This window comes from Melitaea cinxia, chromosome 23 (genome assembly GCF_905220565.1).
Source record: "Melitaea cinxia chromosome 23, ilMelCinx1.1, whole genome shotgun sequence".
Lineage (NCBI taxonomy): Eukaryota > Metazoa > Arthropoda > Insecta > Lepidoptera > Nymphalidae > Melitaea > Melitaea cinxia.
The window spans coordinates 3,119,373-3,146,729 of record NC_059416.1 but is presented as its reverse complement, the minus strand read 5'-3'; the positions used below and the strand labels follow the sequence as shown (position 1 = coordinate 3,146,729).

General features: G+C 36.1%; 1 protein-coding gene across 1 annotated transcript; it reads right to left on the bottom strand.

Moving 5' to 3' along the window:
* Positions 1–501: 501 nt before the first annotated feature.
* On the bottom strand, positions 502–23,216 carry LOC123664941. Its single transcript, XM_045599306.1, has 16 exons — positions 23,194–23,216; positions 22,452–22,567; positions 21,475–22,148; positions 21,092–21,397; positions 20,721–20,965; positions 20,133–20,258; positions 16,990–17,097; positions 16,056–16,282; positions 11,104–11,220; positions 9,402–10,914; positions 3,491–3,606; positions 2,611–3,010; positions 2,560–2,566; positions 1,949–2,254; positions 1,621–1,865; positions 502–719 (listed from the first exon to the last, which is right to left on the bottom strand). The coding sequence occupies exons 1-16, from the start codon at positions 23,214–23,216 to the stop codon at positions 560–562; spliced, it is 4,689 nt and encodes a 1,562-aa protein (XP_045455262.1). The 3' UTR covers positions 502–559.
* Between the last annotated feature and the right edge of the window lie 4,141 nt (positions 23,217–27,357).

The following is a 27,357-nucleotide window of genomic DNA, read 5'->3' as shown; positions in this document are numbered from 1 at the left end:
CGAGTTAAAGAAATACCTGAACCTGATTATGCTGCAAGAGTTACATTTTGCCCTTACTTCCAAAGACAGCTTTGACTGGACAGCGAGTTTTGGGAAAAAATCTTATCGACAAAATCTGTTACTGATTATTAAACGTTTGAAAACATTTTGTTTTTTATTACCCAACCAAAGTTGTCCTGTCTTGTGCACTATAAAATACGTTTTCAAAGATTTACCAATTTTCTACACAATTTTCTTATTTTTTTATTTAAGTATATTATCCTACAAACGCTAGAGAGTTTTCTCCTTTCAGAAAAAAATATTGTTTATTCGCATAATAGCAAACTTTTGCGTAATTTTTTAAATTATATTAGTGATACTCGTATATATGATTATATAAGATAATATATTAATATTACAGTAGGAATTAATAGAATAACCAGTGTTTTTTTTAAAGCTGATAAAACGGTTACTCTTACTAAGTAACAAATTCGGTAAGGTGATGTAAAGATAACTCTTTAATACTTTAAATAGTTTATTTAAATAAGTTATTTTCTCAGTCTTCACGAAACAAAATTATCTAATGTCCTTCGTCGATCCACATGGTCAGGTTTTCTGGTTCGTAGTCAGGGTCGATAACGCGGGACCTTACGATCTCCTTGTAAACGAACGCAGATTTCCTCGGCGTGCGAGTTTTGGCTTCGCTCGTGAAGTCTACTTCGTATAAGCCGAAACGTTCTCTGAAATAAAATATGTATGATTGGTAACTTTTACTTCTATTGTGCTTTTTCTAGCACGGATGACTGTAAATTTATAGTGATGTTTCTACTGCAGTATAACAATACTCATTTAAATAGCAAAAAGCTCGAAGACTTTTACTCTCCCTATTCCATTCAAAGCATTATTTTTATATACTTCAACTCATGCATGTTACATAAAATTACAATCAATAATGCTCTCAAAAACCGCGGGGATTTATCTGAAGTGTAAAGTTTGATTACATTTTATTTAGGGACTTAACAATATGGCGGGCTACAACAGCTCTGGTGTAGTGTTGCGAATGCGTGCTCGGGGTGGATATTTGTATATGTACAAATACTTTTTCCGGTTTGGATCTCTGTCCTTCTGGGTCTCACCACCGTGCCTCGGAGAGCACTTTAAGCTGTCAGTTCCGGTTGTTCTAATAAACACCTGATAGCGATCGTTACGATTAAGCTCCAATCCTTCTCCTATATGGAGAAAGAGGCCTATACCACATTACACATTCAATACTTAAAATATTAGATTTCCAATTAAAATTGTAGCCTATCATCACTAATCCTTTTACTTTTAAACAATTTCTACGACTGATCACTTGCATTGATGGTTATTTAGATGAAAACGATTACGTTTATGGCCTTTAATCTATTATTTGTGTAGCAGAACGTCATACTGTATGGTGAGCATATGTAATTTAGTTTTATCTTGGATGCGTTAGTCATGAGCTCGTTGTCATGAAGTCACTTGTTAACGGAGCTGACTTCTACTCCCCGGACATTCTTTAGCCAGTCAGGCATTTTTAGCTCTAATACTTCAGAAATGTTTCACGCTACTATTGTTGAACGTACTTCCAAAGTTAGTAACAATTTAATATTTACTTACACGTATCCTTCCATCCATTCGAAGTTGTCCATTAAGCTCCATGCCATGTAGCCTTTAATGTTAACTCCAGCTTCAAGAGCATCTAAAACACTGTTCAATGCTGCTCTGTAGTACGTACTCCTGTCGTCGTCTATTAGTCCTGCATCTGGATAGTTAGACCAACCGTTTTCTGTTATGTAAAATTCAGTATTCGGATATTTATTGTGCAGAAAAGTTAACGCGTTGTAAACGCTGTTTGGTGCCAGCTGAAAATGACAATTTCGTAACGTGTATCTATGAATTTAATACAAAAAAAAATCGGATAACTGATATTATTTTACTAACATACTTTTAACCAATCTGATGCAGAATCAAGCCACTCTGGTGGTCTGTAGATACCAACGTCAATATCAGCATACAATGAGGGAACGGGATAGAATGTTTTATATTCAGATGCTGATATAAGACTTGCAGTGTAATGGTTTACTCCGAAGAAATCTGCACTTCCTTGGATTAATTGTCTTTCCTCGTCAGTAAATTCTGGCATACGTGACTCTTTGTAACCCATATCTAAACTTTTTCTTGCAACGACGTCTGATAATTCCTTCGGGAAGCCGCCTTCTTCGGAGAAAATCGGGTCGGCATAAAGTCCCCACTTAAAGAGAAATAAAAAATATTACGATTTGATTACACTAGATATTAATTATAACATAAATAATAATTTTGTTGATACTTACTTCAGCTTGTCGTTTAAGTTCAGCGGCAAATTGATCTTCTTCAGAATCTGTCAATGGACCAAACCAGTTCGAACTAATGGTAATACCGCACTGACCCTGTTGAGTCGGTTTGAAGTCATTTACATAAGCATAGTATGCTTTCGCATGACCCAACAGGAGATACTTAGCACAGAGATAGGTACCGACATCAGTAACGTTTAAGATGGGAGCTTTGGTAGATGACCCATAACCTTCGAAGCAAATTTCCCTGGGCTCGTTAAAAGTAATAAATAGCTTGACCCTATCACCGAAGTTTTCATAAACAACTCGGGCGTAATCTTCAAACCATTCAGGGAACAGTGGATTCAAAAATCCACCAAGGTCTTGCAACTTCTGTGGCAAATCCCAGTGATAGAGTGTAGCCATGGGTGTTATGTTGTATTTCAACATTTCATTGATGTAATTGTTATAGAAATCAATGCCAGCCTGGTTGACATTGTAAGGGGCTAGCGGATTAGGTAAAATTCTGGACCAAGAAAAAGAAAATCTATAAGCATCGAGTCCAAGTTCTCTCATCATTTCAACGTCACGTTTGTAGTTGTAGTAAGAGTTGGCAGCGATGTCTCCATTACTCATATCCTTGATTACATGGGGCTTGGTGTGAGTCATATGGTCCCAAATGTTATCTGTCTTGCCTGAAACAAACATAAATTAATCGATTAATCAAGCATAAATCTCATCTGATCAACTTCACGATATTTCGCTTTTGGGTCGGAGACCAAAGATGCTATAAATTATATATTTCCGTTTATTTACATCATCGTCCGATAACTATGACGTCTCTAGCGTTTTTAATCAAAATAAACTTTACAAAGTCTATAAGCACTTGAGTAAAAGCCATTACATATGCTATTAAATAAGTAATTTCATGTGATTTGTCCTCAAATCAGACAAAATTTTGTTACAAGGCTTCTATGTACACGTGTTGGGGGCTGTTAAAATAAAAGTACTTCGCTAGACAAAAAATGGATTAAATGGCCTGCGCTATGTTATCCCCGTTAATATTTAAGATTATCCAATTTCATCGGTCATAGCTTAATATATTACAGCCTAAATGTCTTTTTTATGAACCGGTTCTACAAATATACTCATTTTAATTTAAAGCCACTTGTTACCGTCAGCATTGTATCCTCCTTCAATCTGGTGAGCGGCAGTGGCTGTGCCGAACAAGAAATCATCCGGGAAACGCCTTTCTTGCCTCGGGTGCGCTTGACACGCCGCTATTATCAAACTGCAAAAAAAGGTTACAAAACAAAATTTAATTACAAGCACTTTTAATAATTTACTTCCTCTAATTCGAAATGTCGATTCTTCTTTGCAGAATTGACAAGAAACTTCCCAGTTACTCTTTTGAAAACCGTTTTTATTTTTAAAGAAAATTATGATATCCTATAAAGAAACTATATATATACAATTTTGTAAAGCAACTATATTCTTGCTTCGTACCTCACTAGACTAATATTAGTTACGTGAATTGCTTGATCAATAGTCAAAAACATAACTCTCACTTGAATATTAATTGAATCAAAATATTTTAAGTCACATTTATATAATAACTGTAATTACTAAGTATTTGTAAAGTAAATTATTACCAAATCAACTTTTTTTCCATAGACTCGATTAAGACGAAGTAAATGAATAGATCTTGTGAATTAACAAACAATTTCAGAAAATGTTCTGACATAAAAGAATGAACAAGAAGAGACTGTTGATTTAGCAATCGGAAATTTTGGTACGGTGCTCATGTAGATATAGAAAGGCTGTACTGCTCTTCTAACTTAATTCACAAATGTATTTCCCGTAGCTGAAAACTTAATATTACGGAAATAAAATGTCCAAGAAATTCATTAGAAAATGTTATTCTTGGTGAAAGAAATTTCAAAATGCTCCAGATACAAATTGACAAAAATACTGAAAAACTGTACAATTTTTAAAGGTTTTTTAATTTATTTATATATTACAGTTATTATTTTGAATTTGAAGTTGATAGATGGTTAGATAATTAAGGACATAATTATGTATGTCTCAAGAGTAATTTCAAGTGTATTATTTGTTCGTGTATTTGTAACGAACAAACACTTTAACTTTACAATAATTTAAGTTACATAATTATATAAACCATCAATTGAATTTAATCTTATCTTATCATTACTACAATGTCAAATTTGAAGATGCGCTTAGTAAAGGAAACCTTGTTGATCTATTTATTTTTAAGGTTAATTTTCATGTCGAAATGTCAATGCCCAATAATTTCTGTTCGCATGTTATAATTCTGAATGAAAAAATTGTGTCATTTTGTTTAATACATTTGATATTGTCCAATATGATGGACGTACTGAGTTTCATGAACAGCAGTTCATAGAACGCTACTGAAACGTTAAAAGTTAACCACGAATGTCTCCACAACGACATCGGGAACATTGGTTTTTTTCGTGAAAAAATAAAAAAAATGTATGTAGTTTCCGTAAATCACTTTTTCAGTTCGATTTCGTCAACTCCCGGTACGAATATAAGGCTTTTAGTCTCAAAAATTTCTTTCAAATCATCGGCTAAAGCGCTTTTTTTCTGTTTTTTTCAGTCTATTCATCGTAATCAACAATAAATAATATATTCCAAATTTATGGAAAATTAGAAGATATATTTTACATACATCCTTAAAGTATTATAATATAATGCCAAGTTCAATTACGGCCTACGTGAACACGTGAGTGTATGTGCATCGCTTTCTTGTCACAGTTAATAAACACGTAAGACCTAAAAGTAAGCTAAACTAATTTTGATTTTGACATTCGAAAGTATTCAATACATTATATAAGCATAATTATTATTTACACAATTTATGAGTAATTAAAAAAAATATATAATAATTAATAAAAATACGTACCCTATATACAATATAAGCTTCATATTGTTATGTGCCAACGAAAGTGTACAAACAACTACTAGGGGTTACTTTATATAGCGGCTATCTTGAGTGAGATAATTCAGCTAACTAATCTTTGATATAGATAAGCTGTAACTTTTGCCCAGACGTCACTTCAGTATTGATTAGGGTAACCATAAAATAGTATTTACTTATTATAATCAGTATTAATATAAATATAAATAAATATCATTTAATATACACACACGGTTCTATGGTAAGCGACTTAATGCTAGTGTTACAGGTGATAGCGGACTGCTATAACTAACTATTTTTGGAACGAAATTCCTTATGGCAGGCTTGACATTTGGGTGGGCGACCGAACTGAAAAAATGTGATACTAAAACCGTAAGAAAAATATATAACGGAAGTGACGTAATATCAGTCACACGACTGTATAATATGACGTTTGTAAAACTAAAATAGTAGTAATAAACTTTTTTAAAATTATTTCTAATTTTTTATACTATCGACAAAAATAAATAAAGACATATGTTTTTTATTTCACTTAATAGTTTGAATTATTATTATTATTTTGTTTGAATTATTATTATTATTATTATCTTGTTTGATTTATTTTATTTTACAGTATTTGTTATTTTCTAAAATACTAAATTTCCTTAATACTTTGATGTACTTAATTAAAAACCAATCAACAAAATTAAAAAAAATCAATAACTAGAAAAAATATGTAAATTTCAAAAAAAAAAATTCAAATTGTGTTGCTTCTATACTATCCGAAGGAACTTCGTTCCTACCTGGTGTTTTTTTTTTCATAAGTATACATAGAAATAATACATATATAAATACGAGTATATAAATACACATATTACACCCAGACTCAGGCCGGAATCGAACCCGAAACCCGAGGAACAGAAAGCAGTATTAGATTATGAATAGCCCGGTCTATGCATAAAATTAATATTATTTGAAAATATGAAAAAAGTCCACTACTGGACACTCGCATCCCCAAGTTGGCGCCAAAAAGGGCGTGAACTCGTGTGTTTTGCCCATAGTCAACACGCTGGGCAGGCGGGATGGTGACCGCAGGGCCATTTATTGAGTTTTTTCACATTATTTTTTATAACATGAAACTATACACCTACGCCTTCAATATATCATCTTCTTTGCCCTAAAGTTGCCTTGAAGAGATTACTTTTTAGCAATAAGGCCGCCTTTTGCACATTTCTCTAGTAATTACTGCTTATTTTTTTATTTATTTTTTGTTTGGTGTACAATAACGTCTAAAAATATAATAAATAAAATCTATGTCTATACCTACTGTGTGGTCATGGCAGTAAAGAATATAGCCACCCCTCTCTTCCCGTGGGTGTCGTAAGAGGCGACTAAGGAATAACACAGTTACACTACCACCTTGGAACTTAAAAAGCCGACCGATCGCGGGATAATCATTCAACTGTTGGCTTTGAAATACACAGGCCTAAGACGGGCAGCGTCTTCGGTGTGACAAAGACAACCCTGCGGTCACCAACCCGCCTGCCCAGCGTGGTGACTATGGGCAAAAGACATGAGTTCACGCCGTATTCGGCGTGAACTTGTGGAAGCATATGTCCAGCAGCTGCGATAGGCTGAAGTGATGATATCTATACATCTATACAAATAAATAAAATTGGAGTGTCTGTTTGTAATATTAAAATAATCGCTTTTTATTAAATTCATGTTTACATGGTACATGTACCAAAATAACATTTTTTATCATTTTTATCTATCTGTCTGTTTGTTCCGGCTAATCTCTAAAATGGCTAGACCGATTTTGACGGGACTTTCACTGGCAGATAGCTAATGTAATAAGGATTAACTTAAGCTAACTAGGTACCTTAGCTTTTATTTTAGATTTTTTTTTATATAACTCTGCGAACTAATCAATAACTTATTTTTTCAATACCTCAGACGAAGTCGCGAGCACAGCTAGTAAATATATAACTTAGGATACCTAGATAATAGCTTATATCATAACCACATTGGTTTTTCCAACTCGATGTGATATCTGACAAACAAACAAATTTATCATTTCAGCTGTCACTTAGCAAAATACATCATACACGAGTAAGAGTTAATCAGAATATACAAGATAAACTACTATCCATATAGTTATATTATAATCTTATACTATTAAACGAGCAATTCTTGTATATATAGATATGTATATATATAATCTGAATCTCGGAAACGGCTGCAACGATTTTCATAAAATTTAGTATATAGGGGGTTTCGGGGGAGATAAATCTATCTAGCTAGGATTCATTTTCAGAAAATATCGTTTTATCCCTGTTTTTAGGGAGTGAAAAAAATATCGTTAGAATACGAAGGTAAATTTCGCATCTGTCAAGTTAGTTGCAATAAGCTCGATGGGAAATCGGCCGGTCGGGATCAACCGAGAAGATCATGGTTCAAATCCCCATGTCCCTGATCAATTATTTTTTCTTTTTTTTCTAATTGCACTCGTTATTTTTTATTTAAATAGGCAGTTCTTATTTTTTATTATTATGACAGTAAAATCGAAAAATATTATTCATATTTTATCATTATTATTTTTTAATTGTTTTTTATTTTTGATTTTTTATTTTTATTTATATTTTTTATTATGGTCGGTAAAAAAAATATTATTCATATTTTATAAATATGTAATTCGGAAATATTATTTTCAAAAAAACACGATTTGTTGGAGCGCCTATCAGTTTTGAGAAGCAATTACTCTCAATCTTGTAATTGTGTGTGACACGCGTTGGCGCAACGGGTACGCCATAGATTGTACCTGTTGCGCTGGCGGTTGCGGGTTCGATCCCCGCACGTGACAAACATTTGTATTGGCCATACAGGTGTTTGCCGTGGTCTAGGTATTTGTGTAGTCCTTGTGGGTCTCCCCACCGTGCCTCGGAGAGCACGTTAAGCCGTCGGCCCCGGTTGTTATCATGTACACCTGATAGCGATCGTTATTCACTTAGTAGGGAGTATATCCGCCAACCCGCATTGGAGTAGCATGGTGGATTAAGCTCTGATCCTCCTCCTACATGGAGAAAGATGCCAATGCCTAGTAGTGGGATAATACAGGCTGAAGCGTTGTAATTGTGTATTTTGTATCAATTTTTAATTTATCGTTATTTTTTATTTTTATTTTGCGTTAATTCATTATTAATAATTGTGTTTGCAGGCAAACGAAAAAAAAACGACTTCAATTACATCAACAAGTCATACAATGTAGGTACACGAAAAAATAGTCAAGAAATACGCATTATCAAAGATTACTCCAAAAGTTGTAATCAGATCTCGATGAAATATGACCACATGATAAACATCGGCTTTCGATTAAGTTAAAAATCATCAAAATCAGTACACTCAGTAGTATGTTAAGTATTATGTAGTTTATGTAAAGTTATGCGGATTTTCGAGAGTTTCCCTCGATTTCTCTAGGATCCCATCATCAGATCTTGGTTTCCTTATCATGCTACCACACCAGGGATATCTCCTTTCCAACAAAAAAAGAATTATCAAATTCTTTTCATAAACGACAAAGTTATCCCCGAACATACATTAAAATATATATATACTAGCGACCCGCTCCGGCTTCGCACGGGTATAAAATATAATTATAGCCTATGTCATTCACTGAAAAATGATTAAAATCGATCCAGTAGTTTTGATTTATTCATTACTTCCCGTGGCCCGCACGCGTTAACTTTAGAGTAAAAGCCGGCCGGAACCGCCGCAAACGCTACGTATCGCAATTTTTAAATCTATAATATCTTCAAAAATATTCATTTAAATCATATGCTGTAAAGGGCCATAGAGATCTATATTAAATCAACAATGGAATAAGGATTAATAATAATAATAATAATAATAATAATGACATTTATTTCGGGACTAGCCCATATAGTGTTAGTAACAATGTTTCTTATAACCTAGTGTTAGTACAACAACAGAGAATAAATATAAAATAGTTTTTATATTTATACATTTTTTTTTTTCAAATCACATGGAGTTTTATCCAATGTCGCAGCATTGGACTCTCCCATCTATCTACAAATACTCTCAGAATACTATTGTGGCTGCCGCGGAAACGCTTAAGTAATGACGCGCACCTCTTGCGCATGATAGCTTTGAAGTCATCGACGCGCCTTTCCGCGAACATCAGTGAGGCACTACAGCGCCACGGCAGCCCCAGCAGCATCCTGAACGCATTATTGTATTGTACGCGGAGGTCACTGTAAGCACGCAAGCTACAGCTGGTCCACAGACTGCACGTATAAAACGATTGGCAGAAGGCTTTAAAAAGAGTTATTTTGACATCTTCTGTACAACGTGCAAATCTGCGAGCCAGCATGTTGCAGCGAACTGACAGTGACCTTCGCTCCCTGTCTATATCCTTATTATCGCCTAAGTTTTCGGTTACCCAATGACCCAAGTACTTAAAGCTGGTCACCCTAAGTAGCGGTGATCCGCAGAGCGATACCTCAGGTATGGTTTTATAACCTTTTGCACCCGCCTTAAAAACCATGATTTCGCTTTTCTTGGCATTGTACTTGAGTCCATGAGCCTCAGCATATACTTCACATATAGACAGTAATCGTCTTAATGCACTGACCGATGGGCTCAGCAACACCATATCATCTGCATAACTAATGTTATTGATGCTCACTCCGTCCACATGACACCCTATGCTACTGTTACTGAGCTCATCGATCAGATGATTCATGTATAGGTTGAAAAGACGAGGCGAGCTCAGGCCCCCCTGCCTCACTCCGCATTCCAACCGGTAAACATTTGAAAATGATTCCCCCCACTTTACACTGTTGAGTTGGTTATTGTACCAATAACCAAAGATATTGATTATTTCACGTGGTAATGTGGTTTCACGATGAAGTTTCTGCCACAAAACCCCGTAATCAACCAAGTCGAACGCCCTAGACAGGTCTAAAAAATAGGCAATCACGGGGGTACATCTGCTAGTGTAGTACTGGACAGTCTGCTTAAGACATAAAATTGCACTCTCTGTGGATAGACCAGGTCTAAAGCCGAACTGATTATCATTAAGATTAATGTTTTTAAGTAATTGTTTGTCAAGCAAACTGTCCAGTATTTTGGCCATGATTGTCGCCAGAGATATTGGCCGATAGTTATTAATATCAGATGCATCCCCAGTCTTATTTTTAACAATTGGTACTACCACAGTATACATTAGGTCTTTAGGTAAATAGCAGTGACTTATACAAAGGTTAAAAAACATAGCTAAAATTCGAGGCAGGTGCACACCTGCGTGTTGCAAATGCTCAATGCTGAGACCGTCATGGCCGGGTGACTTACCTCTCTTCATAGATGATATAACCGTGGCAACGTCTTTTTCGGTAAATCTGACGGTGATATCACCCGAAACGGACTCAACACTGGGCACCCGGACAGATTGCCTTAGTGGTGAATCTACTTTAAAATGTTGTTTAAACAAGTTGGCTATATCAACAGGGTCGTGTACACCTGCTACGCTCACAGGGCGGCCCGACCCCGGATTAAGTTTCTTTGTTAGCTTCCAAAATGACTTAAAATCTTTACCCGAGTGACTTTTAGCTAACATATCCATTTTAATTTGTTGTTTATTGTCTTGACAAAATTTTAATTTACTTTTAAAGATATTTCGAAACTTACACATATTATCATAAATATAACCAGTCCTAGGTTTATTATGTAAAAGCCAAGTTTGATACCATAATCGAGCCTCCATGTGAGCGCCACGAACATATTTGTTCCAACCCGGTACATACTTTCTTTTATTTTGCACATTTTCCCTACCTTCATATGTAATTTGTGCAGCATCCTTCAGTACACTAATTAAGGTGCTGTACATCTGATTCAAAAGTGTAAAGTGGTGAGGATCAGAACACAAACTATTAGCACAAATATTCAACTCTACAGGAAATTCAATACAATTTAATTTTGATTTACAATATTTCGTATATTAATGCTGTATTGGTTAAAATCGCTTTGAAAATTAGCCATTATTTGTCGTAAAAAGTAAATGACAAAAAAATGTTATTGTGGGATATCCATAAGAGATAGACATATACCATAGCGGAGCTTTCTGTAGAACTTTTCAATGTGTCTAATACTTAGTATATTATTTTGATAAATCTCGTAGGGTTTGCAATGTAAGCGAGAAAAATGTAATTATTTACGACATCACATCAGAAACCTCAAAAATAACAGTATTTCTCCACTACTTAATGGATGATCACTCTATCTATTAAAAAAAAACCGCATCAAAATCCGTTGCGTAGTTTTAAAGATTTAAGCATACATAGGGACATAGGGACATAAGGACAGAGAAAGCGACTTTGTTTTATACTATGTAGTGATATATATAGCTCATTTCTTAATTTTACAGGAGAGGACTTTTAATTTTTTTTTCTCGCTTTTAGTTCCTCATTTCTGGATAACTATTTATAGTAGGTTTGAAATCTTTATAAAATTAATAGTTCACTTTCTTTGGTATAGTTTAAAAATCTTATATTAGATTATCAAAAAGTCGTAATAAAAGACATAACAAAAAAGTGTCCTGAATTGTGACTTTGTTGCACCGAAGGTGGGATATATATATTGAGTTTCCTTTAGCCGGATTGAGTACCTCCTCCTTTTTTGAAGTCGGTTAAAAAAGACTTCATCCAAACCGGCAGCGAATCATTTTAACTCTCTCTTCTACTACTAATCCTTCACGATTTACAAGAAATACCGAGCTGAGCTCGGTCACTCAGGTACTATATATAATACTAGCTGACCCCGCAAACGTTTTTCCATATTTTTTAATGTTTTGCCATATATGATATTAACCCCTTAATCCCCCCTCCCCTTATAACTTCGATGTATGACAAATAGATGTTGTTCGTTTCACAGACCTACCCAATATGCACACAAAATTTCATGAGAATCGGTCAAGCCGTTTCGGAGGAGTTTAACTACAAACACCGCGACATGAGAATTTTATATATTAGATATATAGCTATATAGTAATATTGTTACCGACCGGTGTCTGTAGGTATATGAATGGTGTCATAAAATCGATTTATCTTAGAGATTAAGGGATCTTTATAGAAATAATAGAAGCCAAAAAGCTGTATGTTTGTTCTGACGTATCGACTAGAAATTTGAATGTACGACCAATAGGGTTCTCCTTAGGTTGCCAAGTTGTGCTCGATATGAGAATGACACGCAAAGGCTTATCTGGGTCTGGTTAGGAAATTTAGTGTAATGAATTGGGTTCTCTTTTGGCTGGCACGTTGGACGTTGGGAGTAAGGGGGGTTGTAGTCTAAAACCTCACTACGTATCACAAAGGGCCATCTCTTGGACAACTCCTAATGAATCTGGAGTTCCCATTTCGTGTACTTTCGTGTATATCCAAACACTGCATGTATGGCATCTCCTTCATATTCGTTACATTATATTGAATGAGGATTTAATCAAGTAGATAATTAAAGCTTCAATGATTATAGCTAAGGTATTTTTTTTCAATAAGGTTTTCCCTATTAAGTACTACGAATCTGGAGATTACGATTGTTTTTTAAGTTGGGTTTTTCCACTTGGTAAATACCGGTTATAATTTGTTATTTTTTATGTTGGGACTCCTCACAGCAGTTCCACTCAATGCCTGGGAAGGATATACCGCCTTAACGTTATTGGGTCTATGTAAGGGTTTTTTAGTTTGAGTTCTGAATGGACTCTCGTAGGGATTTTCCACTGATGAAAGCTCTCTTTTTGCCGCGAGAGGTGAGAGGTCTAGTCTAGGGATTATGCAAAATCTTTTGCACGAATCGGGTGTGGTTTTTACAATAGTTATTCTAGAGATTTTATCTAGTATTAGCGGTGACCGCGACTTCGTCCTCGTGGATTAAGAAAAATACTGTTCAGTTCGCAGAGTTACAAAATAAATAAATTTCTAAAATAAAAGTAGCCTAAGTTACTCCTTATTACATCAGCTATCTTCTATTGTAAGTCCCGTCAAAATCGGTCAAGCTGTTTCAGAGATTATCCGAAACAAACAGACAGACAGTCAAAAATTGTAATCAAGTCTATTTTGGTATATCTACCGTGTATACATCCATATACATTCAGTACAAAGTTTTTATTTTAATATTACAAACAGACACTCCAATTTTATTTATTTGTTGTATAGATTAGGTATACATACTTCCAATAAAAATGCCGTGTGGTGTCGGCCGAGTAGAATAGCATCACCGCTTTCTTCCCGTGGGGGTCGTAAAAGGCGACCGAGGGATAAACCTGGCTCAAAATCGTCAGGGTCCTGGAAAAGAATAACTTCATTTGAAACCCGGAATGAGGTCTCCGTCAAGCATTCGTGGCATAGCTCTAAAATGCGAAAGACTCCGCAGCCGAACTGGCTCCACACGTATCGACTCGTCGTTCCTGTGGGCCTAGTCAGTGATGCCGAGAGGGTGGCGCAGAGCTTAGGCAACTCTGCGTTTTCCTGAAGAGTGTCCTAGGCGACAGTGTCTGTCTGACACTGTCTAAATCGTCTGCAATAGACGGACTAAAGCCAATGATGATGATGACAATAAAAACTATGAATTAAAGACAATTGTAATACATACTTTATGCGTCTGGAATGTTAGTAAAAACACTGAAAATATTTCCTTGTTGAATTCTCTAGTCTGGAAAGCCTCCTATTGTTGGTGGAAGCTATTAGTCAAGGCTTTTTCTGTCCTTTGAGATTTGTTTTAGTAAAATGTTATTTCAGGAAAAATGAGATAAAGAAATATACTTGAATGAGACATCTTATCGCCACTAAGGTCTTAATTAGGAAATAAGTGGCTTTGTGGTGGTTTTGAAATTTTTATCATAAAGAAGCTTCATCCAATAAAAACATAATATGTATAAAACATACAAAATAGCAATCAATATAACGGGTCTACACAAGTATATAGTCTTCCTCTTCTTAAAAGTTAGTAATTTTGAAGTAAATGTTGTTAGAACATCAACAACGACATGTACTGGTATGGTACTTGTTGAAGTTTCATTTCATAGTGTTCGAGCCTTGATAAATCCTGTGATATGATTTATTCATTAAAAACTTTATTGAACAACAATTTAAATTAAAACAGCTGAAACAAAAGACGGATTTAACATGTATCTATTGGTAATTTCTCCTAGTCAACATTTAATCAAAACAGAAAAAAATAAGAAATTGTATGTAATATTGTAACGTTATACGTACATGATTTGTGCTGCTAAATTAAAATATGCTTAAATTTAATATTTTAAATACGTGAAATGATTTTTCTTAAAAAAAAGAAACCTTAGTTTATTATAATTAAATGAAATGAAAATCTACAGTAATTTATGATACACTATTTTATCATAAATTATTTTTTTTTTCTACAGAAAAATAATAAATTCATCAACCGGCATTTATATGTTCGCGCGGGCAACATTTTATCTTTTTCAAAAATTCAAATGAATCTTTTGTCTCGGCTTATAAAAACGGCAGTACTGGTCGCCGCCGCGTCATTCATTTTTGAAATTTTGTCTCAAGAAATAGTTAACGCACATCACACCTTTTATTACGGTCTCTATACGGTGGCTAATATATATTTAAGCATCGTAACCGTACTTTATAAAATTGTGTGATCCTTGCTTAGCGTTGTCTCGATTCAACAAATATTATAGTGTCAGTGTTTATCGCCCCCAAACTGGGTAAGTGGTATTTTTATATGGCAGGCAATTTATGTAGTTAATGCAAGTAATCATGCCTATTGTAAAATATAATATTTGTATTCAGTAGCATAAATCTCATCTCAATTATGTTCTTAGATTTCATCATTTTTCAAGTCTACTCTCATTTTTAATATTTTTTATCATAATTGTATATTGTAATATAAGTTAACCTACTTTTAAAAAAATTATTATCTCCGCTTCTGGCTTTATGATTGCACGGCACTACTGCTACAAATTAGGTGCTTTCTTTTATAACGCAGTGCCGTGGATGTTTGCAAATAGTACTGGAACGCTTATTTTTATATTTTGATGGCGCGTTCCAGGGTTCGACGTTTGGGTCACCGATTTCGACGATTGGGTCACCGATTTCGACGTTTGGGTCACCAATTTCGACGTTTCCACCTAACCCCAACGACGAGAGTGCACTCCGCCGGGTCTTGAACTACCCGTTCCTGCCGCCCCCGGTCGATAGCGGAATCCTGCCACTCGACTCCCGGGAATATCACCTGCACGGCGAACCAGGAGAGTACCTGAGCCGAACTGCATTTGGAGCTTGTGTGAATTGAGTGCTCGACCCCGCCCATATACGTACATTTTTTTATTCTACCTCACCGGGTTAATTAATCTAATAAATTTTTTTAGTTCATGGTACCCTGGTTTTATTTACTTCCTTAATAGACCAGGGGAACCGTGACAATATCTAAATAATAAATACTAATTAGGTAATATTTTTTTTAGTAATCGGTTTCGTAACAATTTGTTTATCCGTGGAAGGGGTGTTAACCCACCGCACAACCTCCATAATGCTGGAGGACCACACCCGTTGTTGGTCAGCGAGTCCATCGGACTTTGCCGAGTAGTGTAGCTAGGCTGTACTATCGACCACTCCCCTATCCGCCACCCAGGGGACGATCCTCTACGCCGGACGGGACGGCGCGAGGAGCTGGGAGTACGCGCAAAGTATCCATTCGGTGTTCGTGGACTTCGTGAAGGCATATGATAGCATAGATAGAAGTACCTTGTATAACATCCGTGGTGATTTCGGAATCCCGAACAAGTTGGTTCACATGATTCGAGTGGCCACTAGTATAAGCAGAATGAGGGTCCGAGTGGATAACGACTTGACGAAAGAATTTGACGTCGTAACTGGGCTTAAACAAGGAGATGCTCTGTCGTCTATGTTGTTCAATTTGGCCCTTGAGCACGTTGTACAAAAAAATCATGGCAGTTTCTACCGGTGTAGAGCTAAATGGATAACATAAGGTAATAGGAGACGCCGATGATCTGGCACTGCTTGCACAAAGTGAAGAGGAGGCCAAAAAATGTGGTGAGATTCGTGGACCTGGAAGCAGCTAGGATCAGCCTAAGGATTAGTAAGGAGAAAACCGAATACCTTCACTTGAAGCGCTTAAAAAACATTCGTGTACCACACAAGAATCTTGTAGTGGGAGGCACAGTCTACAAAGGGGTAGATAAATTTAAGTACTTAGGTTGCACTGTAACTGACACTAATACGAGAGAGCTCGAGATTGATACTTGTATTCAAAATGCCCTACGATGTACTACCTCCTTACATAAGGTGTTAGTATTTAAGTTACTTGGCAGAAAAACTAAGATTAGGATATACAAAACTGTGATCAGACCAATCCTTATGTACGGATGCGAGACTTGGGTACTAACCCTTAAAGAAGAGAACGAGCTTCTTGTGGCAGAGCGGAAAATACTGCGAAAGATTTTAGGGCCGACCCAAGAAGCTGACGGAAGATGGCGGGTGAGAAAGAACCAAGAGATTGAAGACCTAGTGGCTGAACCCAATATCATCAGAGAAACCAAGACTTCGCTGGCTCGGCCACGTAGTAAGGATGGGCTATAGGGGCCGAACCGATTATACCGTTACCTTCTTGCTGGCTCAAAGGCCAAATTCGACAACGCATGAAACGCAAACATATCACACTATGGTCCGAAACTGAGGACTGTAGGCAAGCCAAGTTGGCGCTGCCAGAAATTGATGCCAAATTGGCAAGAATTCTAATAAATCTGGACAGACGCCAACTGAGACTAATAACTGCGGCACTGACTGGACACGGTCCGTATAACAAACACCTATTTAATATGGGCATTACCGACAGTCCCCTGTGCAGAGCTTGCATGGGAACAGAAGAAACGGCTACGCATGTACTTCTTTACTGTCCAGGTGTAGCGGCTTACCGGGCACAATATCTTGGCACCCTGGAGACACTTCCGGAGATCTTCAAGAAGCCAAAAAAGCTTCTAAAGTTTCTGGAGGAGCTTGGATGGCAAGAGTGAATCGAATCACTCCTACACACGCAAAATAGGCGCAAAGTCGTCGAGTTGCGGAAACCAGCCCGTGTTAACCATACCATACCATACCAAGGATGGGAGACGATCGCGCAGCGAAGAGAGCGTACTTGGGGAAACCAAACGGTTGTAAGCCCGTGGGGCGCCCCAAGTATCACTGGGTCGACTGCACGAGCTGGTGACAGCGAACTGGCGAGAGATAGCTCTGGACCGGGACCGCTGGATACTTTTGGTGTCGGAAGCCAAGATCCACTTCGAGTCGCTGAGCCAGAGAAGTAAGTAAGTAAGTAAGTAATTAGGTAATTTACAAATAGGACAAACTCATCTAGTAAATATTTTTCATGTATAAATAATTCCTGGAAATTTCAAGTTTTTTTAAACATGCAACAGAATTTGTCCGAAACCCTGAAGTTAGCTAGTCAACGAAGAAGAAGTTAGCAACGTGAAGCTAGCTAGCCAATTAATTAGTATAACTTTTTACGTGCGTCCATAAGTACACACAAGCTTTTTCTTTTAATAAATAAAATATAAATGGCTAACCTTACCGCCATCTGCCTTAGACATATCAAACTACTATGCTAAGTAACCAGTAGAAATCGCTTTGCTTAATATGTAACACTGTAGTTATTGCAAAGCGATACTAGATGGCGCTCAAAACATTTTATTTTATGCTGCACTAAGTGATGAATGGCTGTGCTGTGTGGCTACGGCACTAAAGAATTTAGCCACCCCCTCTCTTCCCGTGGGTGTCGTAAGAGGCGACTAAGGGATAACAAGGTTCCACAACCACCTTGGAACTTAAGAAGCCGACCGATGGCGGGATAACCATCCAACTGCTGGCTTTGAAATACACAGGCCGAAGACGGGCAGCAGCGTCTTCGGTGCGACAAAGCCAGTACTGCGGTCACCAACCCGCCTGTCCAGCGTGGTGACTATGGACAAAACACATGAGTTCACGTTATTTTTGGCGTAAACTTGTGGAGGCCTATGTCCAGCAGTGGACTGTATAGGCTGTAATGATGAAGTGATGAATTATATTAATTTTTTTTTGTGTTACCTGACGTGATATTAAATGTTATGATAATTTTTTATTAAAATAAAAATGGCATATTATAATCAACACTATTGCATAAAGTATCAGAGCAGAGAAGTAAAAGAGAAATTTTATAAAGAAATTGATTTTGATGAGATATTTGAAGATTTTTGAATATCATATCAAAAATTGACCGCTCCAGCGGGGTTCGACACCGCGTCTCTGACTGAGATATTTGATTTTGAACGTTACATAAAAATATTTATAATATAGAAATAAATTTAAAAAAAGTAATTTTAAAAAATAAAACGTACATTTGTATGTTTTGTGTCACTTCCATTTAGCCTAATCCTTTTATGACTTATATTTTTTCAATTAGATGCCGCGTTGGCGACACGGTCACAGCGTGGTTTGTGGCTGTTCCGCTGGCGGTTGCGGGTTCGATTCCCGTACACGACAAACATTTGTATTGGCCATATAGATGTCCGCCGGGGTCTGGGTGTTTGTGCAGTCCTTGTGGCTCTCCCCACCGTGCCTCAGAGAGCACGTTAACCTATCGGTCCCGGTTGTTATACACCTGACAGCGATGGTTACTCATAGTAGGAAATATATCCGCTAACCCGCATTGGAGCAACGTGGTGGCAAAACAAATCACAAGATATTTTAAAGTTTCACCAACATTGATTGACTTTTGATATTTGATTTGATATTTGATATAGAAAGTTTTATGGTACCTAATCTGTGTGTCTAAGTACTCTTTCACTCTTCACTCTCTTATTCCTCCTATTCCCTTCTCCTTCTATTCCTTTTTTGCTTTGTAATGAAAAGTTAAGGCTTACTTCCGTATATAATTTTTTTTAAATAAAATATTAGGTACTTAAAATCACGAAACTTTTTAAAGTAAATAAATAAATAAATATCTACACAATACACACACGGTCGACTGCTCCTAAAGTAAGCAACTTAATGCTTGTATTATAGGTCATAGCCAACATATATATATAGCTACATTTTTTTTTTTCGATAAACATACTTATAAATAATACATATATAAATATATAAATAAATATTTATATTAGACCCAAAACTCGGGGTGGGAATCGAACCCACAACCCTCGAAGCAGAAAGCAGGGTCACTATAAACTGCGCCAACGGGCTAGTCAAACAGTCAAGTTCCCCAACGTTGTTCGTTTCAAAAATATGAGATGACATGTACGTTCCAGAAATGAAAATCTGCACATTATTCATATTAGATACACATATTCTGTCCCTGAAGTATTTCCTTTACGTGATTCTATAAAGAACTAAATTTAGTATCTTGTTAGTTAACACTTTACTTAATATTAACTTTTCCTTTCTGTTTATAATATTTTACACCAATGAGGTACTATTTCATTTTAAGTGTACTGTCATGTAGACCCAACCGTCACAATGGCTCACTGATTACCTGTTTGTATTTTAATTGCACCAGTGTTGACAAATGTTTGACTTGACAAATGTTTCTGTTATCAAAGCTGCGGGGAATGACTTGTTTAATCAAACTAAAAATATAAACATTTTCGTGTCTTCAGACTTTATCAAATAATGAAAAAAGTAAACCTGTTCTCTTATACATATTTCTTATCTGTTATAAAGTTAGGAGGGAAGTGCGGCAGAATAGAAAAAAAAAGAAATAAAAATCAAGTTTCTTTATTGCAACCAATATGTGTTTAATGTCCTTCGTCGATCCACATGGTCAGGTTTTCTGGTTCGTAGTCAGGGTCGATCACGCGGGACCTTATGATCTCCTTGTAAACGAACGCAGATTTCCTCGGCATGCGAGTTTTGGCTTCGCTCGTGAAGTCTACTTCGTATAAGCCGAAACGTTCTCTGAAACATGACATAGTAGGTTAAGCGCAGCTTAAAATGGTGTACCAAAAGTCATGCAGAATTTTTAAGTCTAAAAGTCACATTTCATTGAATACTAACTGACTCAACAGAAGTTTTCTTAACTTACATATATAAAACAATAATAATTAAATAATAGAAACCTATCTCGACTTTAAACTAGATTGCAAACTTTCTAAAGCTTAAATAAAATTACTGATCATGTCTAAACTTTGTGGTCCTAAAAACTTTTTGTGTCCTAAAAATAAACTACCCTATACACCAAACCAGTATTATTCGGTCTTATTCTGCTAGAAAAAGTGAAAGAAGTTTTGGTACTTTGCAGTTAAGTTGCTTCAAATATAATATAGGGGTGATTCTCAATGTTGTTTCGTCAATACAATGATCAGTCGTCGCCGAAATCTTTATCATAAGAGAAAATTAAGTCAGTATTTTGATACTCACGTGTATCCCGCCATCCATTCGTAATTATCCATTAAACTCCAAGCCATATAGCCTTTAAGATTAACGCCAGCTTCAAGAGTATCTAATACACTGTTCAACGCTGCCCTGTAATACAAGATCCTCTCGTCATCTATTAACCCTACTTCTGGGACCTGAGACCAACCGTTCTCAGTTATGTAAAACGGAGGATTATTATATTTATCGCTAAGATGTGTCAGGGTATTATATACACTATCTGGTGCCATCTGAAAAAGTTAAATATCACTCTTTTATATTTGAACTTTATTTTATTTCATATATAATGTGTTAGTACTATTAGTGTGACGAACTCTACACACTACTGGTACTAAAATAAAAAATAAATAACTTACTTTAAGCCACTCTGAAGCGGATTGGAGCCAGTCGTCTGGATTGTATATACCAACATCTACATCGTCCAGCAAGGAAGGAACGGGGTTAACAGTTTTGTATTCATTAGCTGATACGAGACTAGCCGTATAATGATTGATACCAAAGAAGTCATAAGTTCCTTGGATGAATTTTCGTTCTTCCTCAGAAAGTTCAGGCAGGCGAGATCTTGAGTAACCCTGTTCGATACTTTTCCTTGCAACGATCTCCGCCAACTCCTTCGGGAAACCACCTTGTTCAGAAAATATTGGTTCCGCGTATATACCCCACTTAAATGAAATAAAAAAAAAAAATTGTAGTTAAGAATTATAATATCGATGACAGCATTCTTTTATTCTGTGCCTACCTCTCCTTGCCTCCTAAGTTCAGCTGCATATTGATCTTCTTCTGAATCTGTCAACGGACCGTACCAGCTTATATTAATAGTAATACCACACTCGCCGTTCTGGTTTGGCTTGAAGTCATTATTATAAGCATGGTAGGCTCTTGCGTGAGCAAGTAAAAGATTTTTACCACAGTGGTATGTACCAATATCGGTAAAATTTAGGAGGGGAATTAAATCATAAGCGCCATAGCCTTGGTAGCAAAATTCTCTGGGTTCGTTGAATGTAATCCAAAGTTTAACTCTATCGCCGAAATTTTCAAAAACAACTCGAGCGTAATCTTCAAACCATTCAGGGAACATGGGATTCATGAAACCACCTAGGTCTTGCAACTTCTGAGGTAAATCCCAATGGAAAAGCGTAGCCATGGGTGTTATGTTGTATTTCAACATTTCATTGATATAATTGTTGTAGAAATCAATGCCAGCCTGGTTGACATTTCTAGGAGCTAGGGGATTTGGCAGAATTCTGGGCCATGAAATAGAAAACCTGTAAATGTCGATTCCAAGTTCTCTCATCATTTCAACATCGCGCTTGTAGTTGTAATAAGAGTTTGCTGCGATGTCTCCGTTGCTCATGTCCGTAATGACATGAGGCCTATTGTGGGTCATATGATCCCAAATACTCTCTCCCTTGCCTGAAATGTAATAACAAGGTATTTCAATAAACACCAAATTTTAAATTGCCATGTTTTTGTATATTAAATGAGTTAAGTAGTTAAATAAGTTGTTTTAGGGCCATTTGAACTGTGTGTCAATGTTTCCTTCGTGGACATGGGAGGTTTTAAGTAATTGCTATTACTGATAAGCCTGGTTTCTGCACTCAATTTAGTGTTTCTTGCACATGAACATTTGAGACTGGACAAAAAAACTGTGCTATATTCCATACAACTAAAGCAACAGATTACAGCTTTTAAAAATACATTTTAATGAATTAATACCGTCTGCGTTCCATGCTCCTTCGATCTGGTAAGCCGCTGTTGCTGTACCAAATAGAAAATCATCCGGAAACCGCCTTTCTTGCTTCAGCTGAGCATTGCAGCTCGCTATTATAAAACTGTAGTAGAAAAAAATATATGTACATATAGATTATATAATTAAAATAAAAATTAAATGAGGATTTTAACTAACGTTAATGCTTTTTATACCAATATGTTTGCGACGCGCGTATGATTTATCTTAGATTTAGTGGTCATCGTAGCTTATTAGTTCCGTACCTGTAATACCTGTATTGCCTGTAACACCAGGCACCCCTAGCGTATTGCTGATCCTACCCTTCTCAGTACCTTACCCACCATAGACCAACAACCAGAACCAACATATCAGAAGTTGCGAGAGCACAATCGACAATTTTGTTTTTAAATGCTATTGCATTTTTATTTTCATTTACATATTTTGTATTGTATTTTATAATGTCAGACCTTTCCGATGATACTATATTTAATTTTAGCACGACTTCTTATATGGAAGGCTGGACATCCTCACAACCAAAGCAATCACTTAAAACAAATCAAGTATATGAGATGCTGTATGGGAATTTGAAGGTATGTGAGTTTGTTTGTGTATGTGTTAGCGAGTGTGCGTAAAAGCTTAAGCTTGTAAATGTATTTCCGTATGGTAAGTAATTTTATAGTAATGAATTTTTTAAGTTGTTAGAATATATTACTTACTAACTGTACTTACCCTATTAACAGCAACAACTTCATTGTCCGTGTATGTAACTATGGAATGACACAGGGTTAAAGTTGCTCACTAATATATTGGCTTCTAACTAATACGTCACATCTTTAATCTATCTTAATAACATATCTTAGATTAAGATAAGATGAGACTTTCTTGCATTTGTTTTTTCGGGTTTTTGTGCCTAAAAGTAAACATTGTGCAATACGAACATACATATAGAAATTGATAATTTAAACAAAAATACACACACATACATATCAATATTCACACATACGAACACCACCACGTTCGAAATTAATTCGCGGCGTATATTTTTAATATTTCAAGAGAACATACTTAGGAAGTCCACATGGTACGCAACAAAACGGTTCTAGTAAAGATTGTAAGGCCTTTCAGCTGATAGCTTCATGTTCTATATCTCGTTAGAAAAAAATATATCCCTCAAACAATTGAAATACTATGCCAGGGGTTCAGAAATACATAATAAAAGTCATATGACCAAAGAAATAAACCTGGATAGCCTATGTAACGGCCATGTTATGAACATGGATCGAAGCGGCAACCTTAAACCCAAAAACCACCCCAATTCAACTAACGTGTCTTCAAATGTCAAGATAATACGTAATGTCCGTGATATAATTATGGGATAACTTTGGTAAGAAGTAGATATGAATAGTTATTTATAGTATACTAGCTGTGCCCGCGACTTCGTACGCGTGGAATTTAAAAAAAGTATGTCCATCTCACAAAGTTACAAAATAATAATATTTCTAAAATAAAAGTACCCTAAGTTACTCCTTAGTATATCAGCTATCTGCCAGTGAAAGTCCCGTCAAAATCAATACAGCCGTTTCAGAGATTAGCCGGAATAAACAGACAGACAGATAGACAGACAAAAATTGTAAAAAAATGTCATTTTGGTATATGTACCATATGCATTTAGTAAAAAGCGGTTATTTTAATGTTACAAACAGATACTCTAATTTTATTTCGACACCAAAAATTTATACTACGCCAACTCGAATTTTCGATAAGTTGGTTTTCTTAATGCAACTTGAATAAATGTGTTTTTTTTATTGTAATAATAAAAATTGTGAAATTGCAATAAATAAATTAACGATTAAAGATACCAAATTTCAAATAAGTTTCTTAACTAATATAAAAGGTATCACGTTTTTTCCCTTTTATAACCCTCTATTGTAAAGTTCATTTTTATGAATTAGTTTAGTATAAATTGCTGGTGTCGATTTATTTGTATAGATGTACGATCTTTACTGTCAAGGGTTATTAGGACTTATCGGTGATTAGGGTTGCTATTTCATAATAAAGTAGACAAACCGCATGATCCGCTTTGGGTGGCATCGCGCGCATCCTATAGGGGTTGTGGTTGTCTTTCTGTCTCTTTGTGTGGTAAAATATGTAGGAAAAAGAATCAGCCTGTACATAAGCAAAAGATGGGGAAAGGCCTACTTCGGAAAAGTTGGACCTTAAACCATCACACTGCTCTACTACCGATTGGCAATTCCTTACCTGTATAATAACAATCGCTTTTAACGTTTTTCTGAAATTACAACAACTTTGTCATTGAACACGGTTAAACAATGAGAAACTCTTCGAAGCAAGGCTTAAAGATCAATGTCTTCAAGCAATACATCCTGCCTGTGTTGACATATAGTCCTAAAACGAGGGCACTGACAAATTGACTAGTAGAAATTTAAACTTACTTAATTGCAACAACTATATTGCAATGGAATGGGCTATGGAACCTCTCTCGGTGACAGAATTACAGATTAGACTATCCATTACAAAACGAAAATAATCGACATATTCAATAGGATCAGTGAGTAGGTGTGATGTCTAGAGCAGACGTGTTCTTGAGTTGAGACGGTGTGTTGGAAAACGCAGTGTTTAACATTTTTGCCAACTGGACCGACGATCTGCATAAGATCGCCGGAAGGGGCTGAATGAGGATTGCAGAAAACTGAAATGTTTGGTGCGAGCTTGAACAGCCCTGTTTGACTTGATTCTGACTTGTATATTCTTTGCTACTTTGATACCTTTTCTTTAAACTTATACTTTTGCCTTTTTATGAGATGGTGTTCGACAACTTGGATATGAACGGTAATTATTGCCGCGTTTTACATACATCTCAGTACCTCGACATATCGCCCGTACTGTCGTAAAATCATTTATGTGGAGGAGAATTCCTTAAACTGACAGCTTGAAAAAATTCGATCCCTTCGTATCGTACGGTCACACCCACCACGCAAATCATCAGATTAATATGTTTTCGTTATCAGGAACACATACGGCGCATGTAGGCACTATTAATATCTGTCACCCACACCTCGGCTACTTGTTTTAAAAACATGAGAAGAAATACTTGAGATTCATTATCAGCGCGTTTTATTGACAGTTTTTGATTCAAATATACCTATAGGTCGACTTCAGAGGTGATGTATCTGTACTATTATCTATAGAACATCTTGTTATGTTTTTTTAAGAAAATAAAAATATTTTATTTGATTTTTGGACAATTATTTCAGACATGAAACGATTTTTGTACAGTTGTGGGTGGATAAGGCGATTTTTTCAAATAGGAATATTTTATTAATTCCTCTATAATAAATAAATTATGTCCAGCTTGTCATATAGTTTTATTGAGGTGATCATTACATTATAGTAGTTATATTGAAGTAAGGCACAGCAGGAAATGTCTGGAAATATCTGGTCTTGCTTACAAAATCTGGAGCTGCTCGATTGGGAAAGCACCTAACAGATGATCACAGCCTAACAATATTTCTCTCGAGCAGTGTTTTTCCTGGGATAAGGTACCGAAAGCTTCTGGGTAGGGTCCGAGGGTTGGTAGGGATTGATGACATGCTTACGACGTTTCTGGTGTCGCACGTGTCTAGGGTCTACGACCACTAAACATCGGGTAAAGTAAACTTGTATTTATACTGTAAGGGTAACTTTTTAAGTTTAGTATAAAAAATTACAAAATTTGTTTTCAACAGAATACAATATTTTAACTTCAGACCAGCAGATCTAAAACTGTCTGGAATTGCTAGGATGATCCGACACTAACAGTTTTTCGTTGTTATAAAGATACTATCAAGCATTATGGTGGGTATCAAGCACTGGTCAAGCATTATTCAATCCAATTCTTTTTCATCATTAAGGTATACATTGATATTATAATAGGCTGTACTACATAAAGCTTGCTTAGTAATTTCTTTAAACTTCGGTAAAGGCAGAGGTTGAACCGCAGTCACAATCCTATTATATATTAAGATAGACATTCCTATAAAGGAAGTACTTTTTTTCCTAAGCCGATTCTACTTCAGTAAATTAATATTTCCTGAAATAAACTAATCTAGCTGTATCGACATCCGTTAATAACCGTATTCTTTTAACCGCGTATGCTGCAGAACTCAGCCTATCCGTCAATTGACAGATATCGTGTCCTCTTATATTTTTTTTTGGTATCGCAGGGGAACCCTTTTACGGGTGATATCCAGAATAGGTCCTAGACCGTATGTCGGCTTCAGCACTTGGAACTGCAATACCGACTAAACCCCGGCGGGAGCCTTCAGCCGCTTTCTTTGGAGGATCCTGGATCTACAGGCAACAGGATCCCTCCAGCATCAGGCTGGCCTCGGTGAAAAGGCCAGACTTCTCCATCGGGACTGTCCGGCTCACCTCTGAACAATCCCGACGAAGATATTATGGCGTCCCCATGTAACATTGAATCAACGGTAATTCGAAGAAAAACAGTCGCGTTAACTAAGTTCAATTTATCACCATTGAGTTTTGGTTGCATATTAATTTATTTTACATTTGGAGCAGAAAATTTTACCCAATTATTTTTTTTACTTTTGAGAAGTAAGTTATTCACACTAAACCAGTGCACCAATTCAGAGAGAACATTGTTTACATCGTCATAGTTGGTTTTTTGTCTACGAAATTAAAATATTAATGAAGTATCATCAGCAAACAATACAATCTCATGCTTTCATTCAACTAAATATGGTAAATATCATAATGGACCAAGAATTGAGCCTTCCGTATATGAGACCCAGACGACTAAGAACCATTTACTTTAACCTTCTGAGTTCTATCACTAGGATAAGAACTAAATAAATCGAATCCTGTCTCATCAAA

Bases quoted from the DNA above. Each gene is read 5' to 3' on its own strand.
- LOC123664941 (XM_045599306.1), bottom strand. From the start codon at position 23,216: ATGAAGTTGTTGCTGTTAATAGG. The intron at 20,966-21,091 runs GTAAGTTATTTA...TAACTTTTTCAG, and splicing joins CCGCTTCAGAGTGGCTTAAA to ATGGCACCAGATAGTGTATA. The intron at 1,866-1,948 runs GTATGTTAGTAA...TGTCATTTTCAG, and splicing joins CTGCATCAGATTGGTTAAAA to CTGGCACCAAACAGCGTTTA.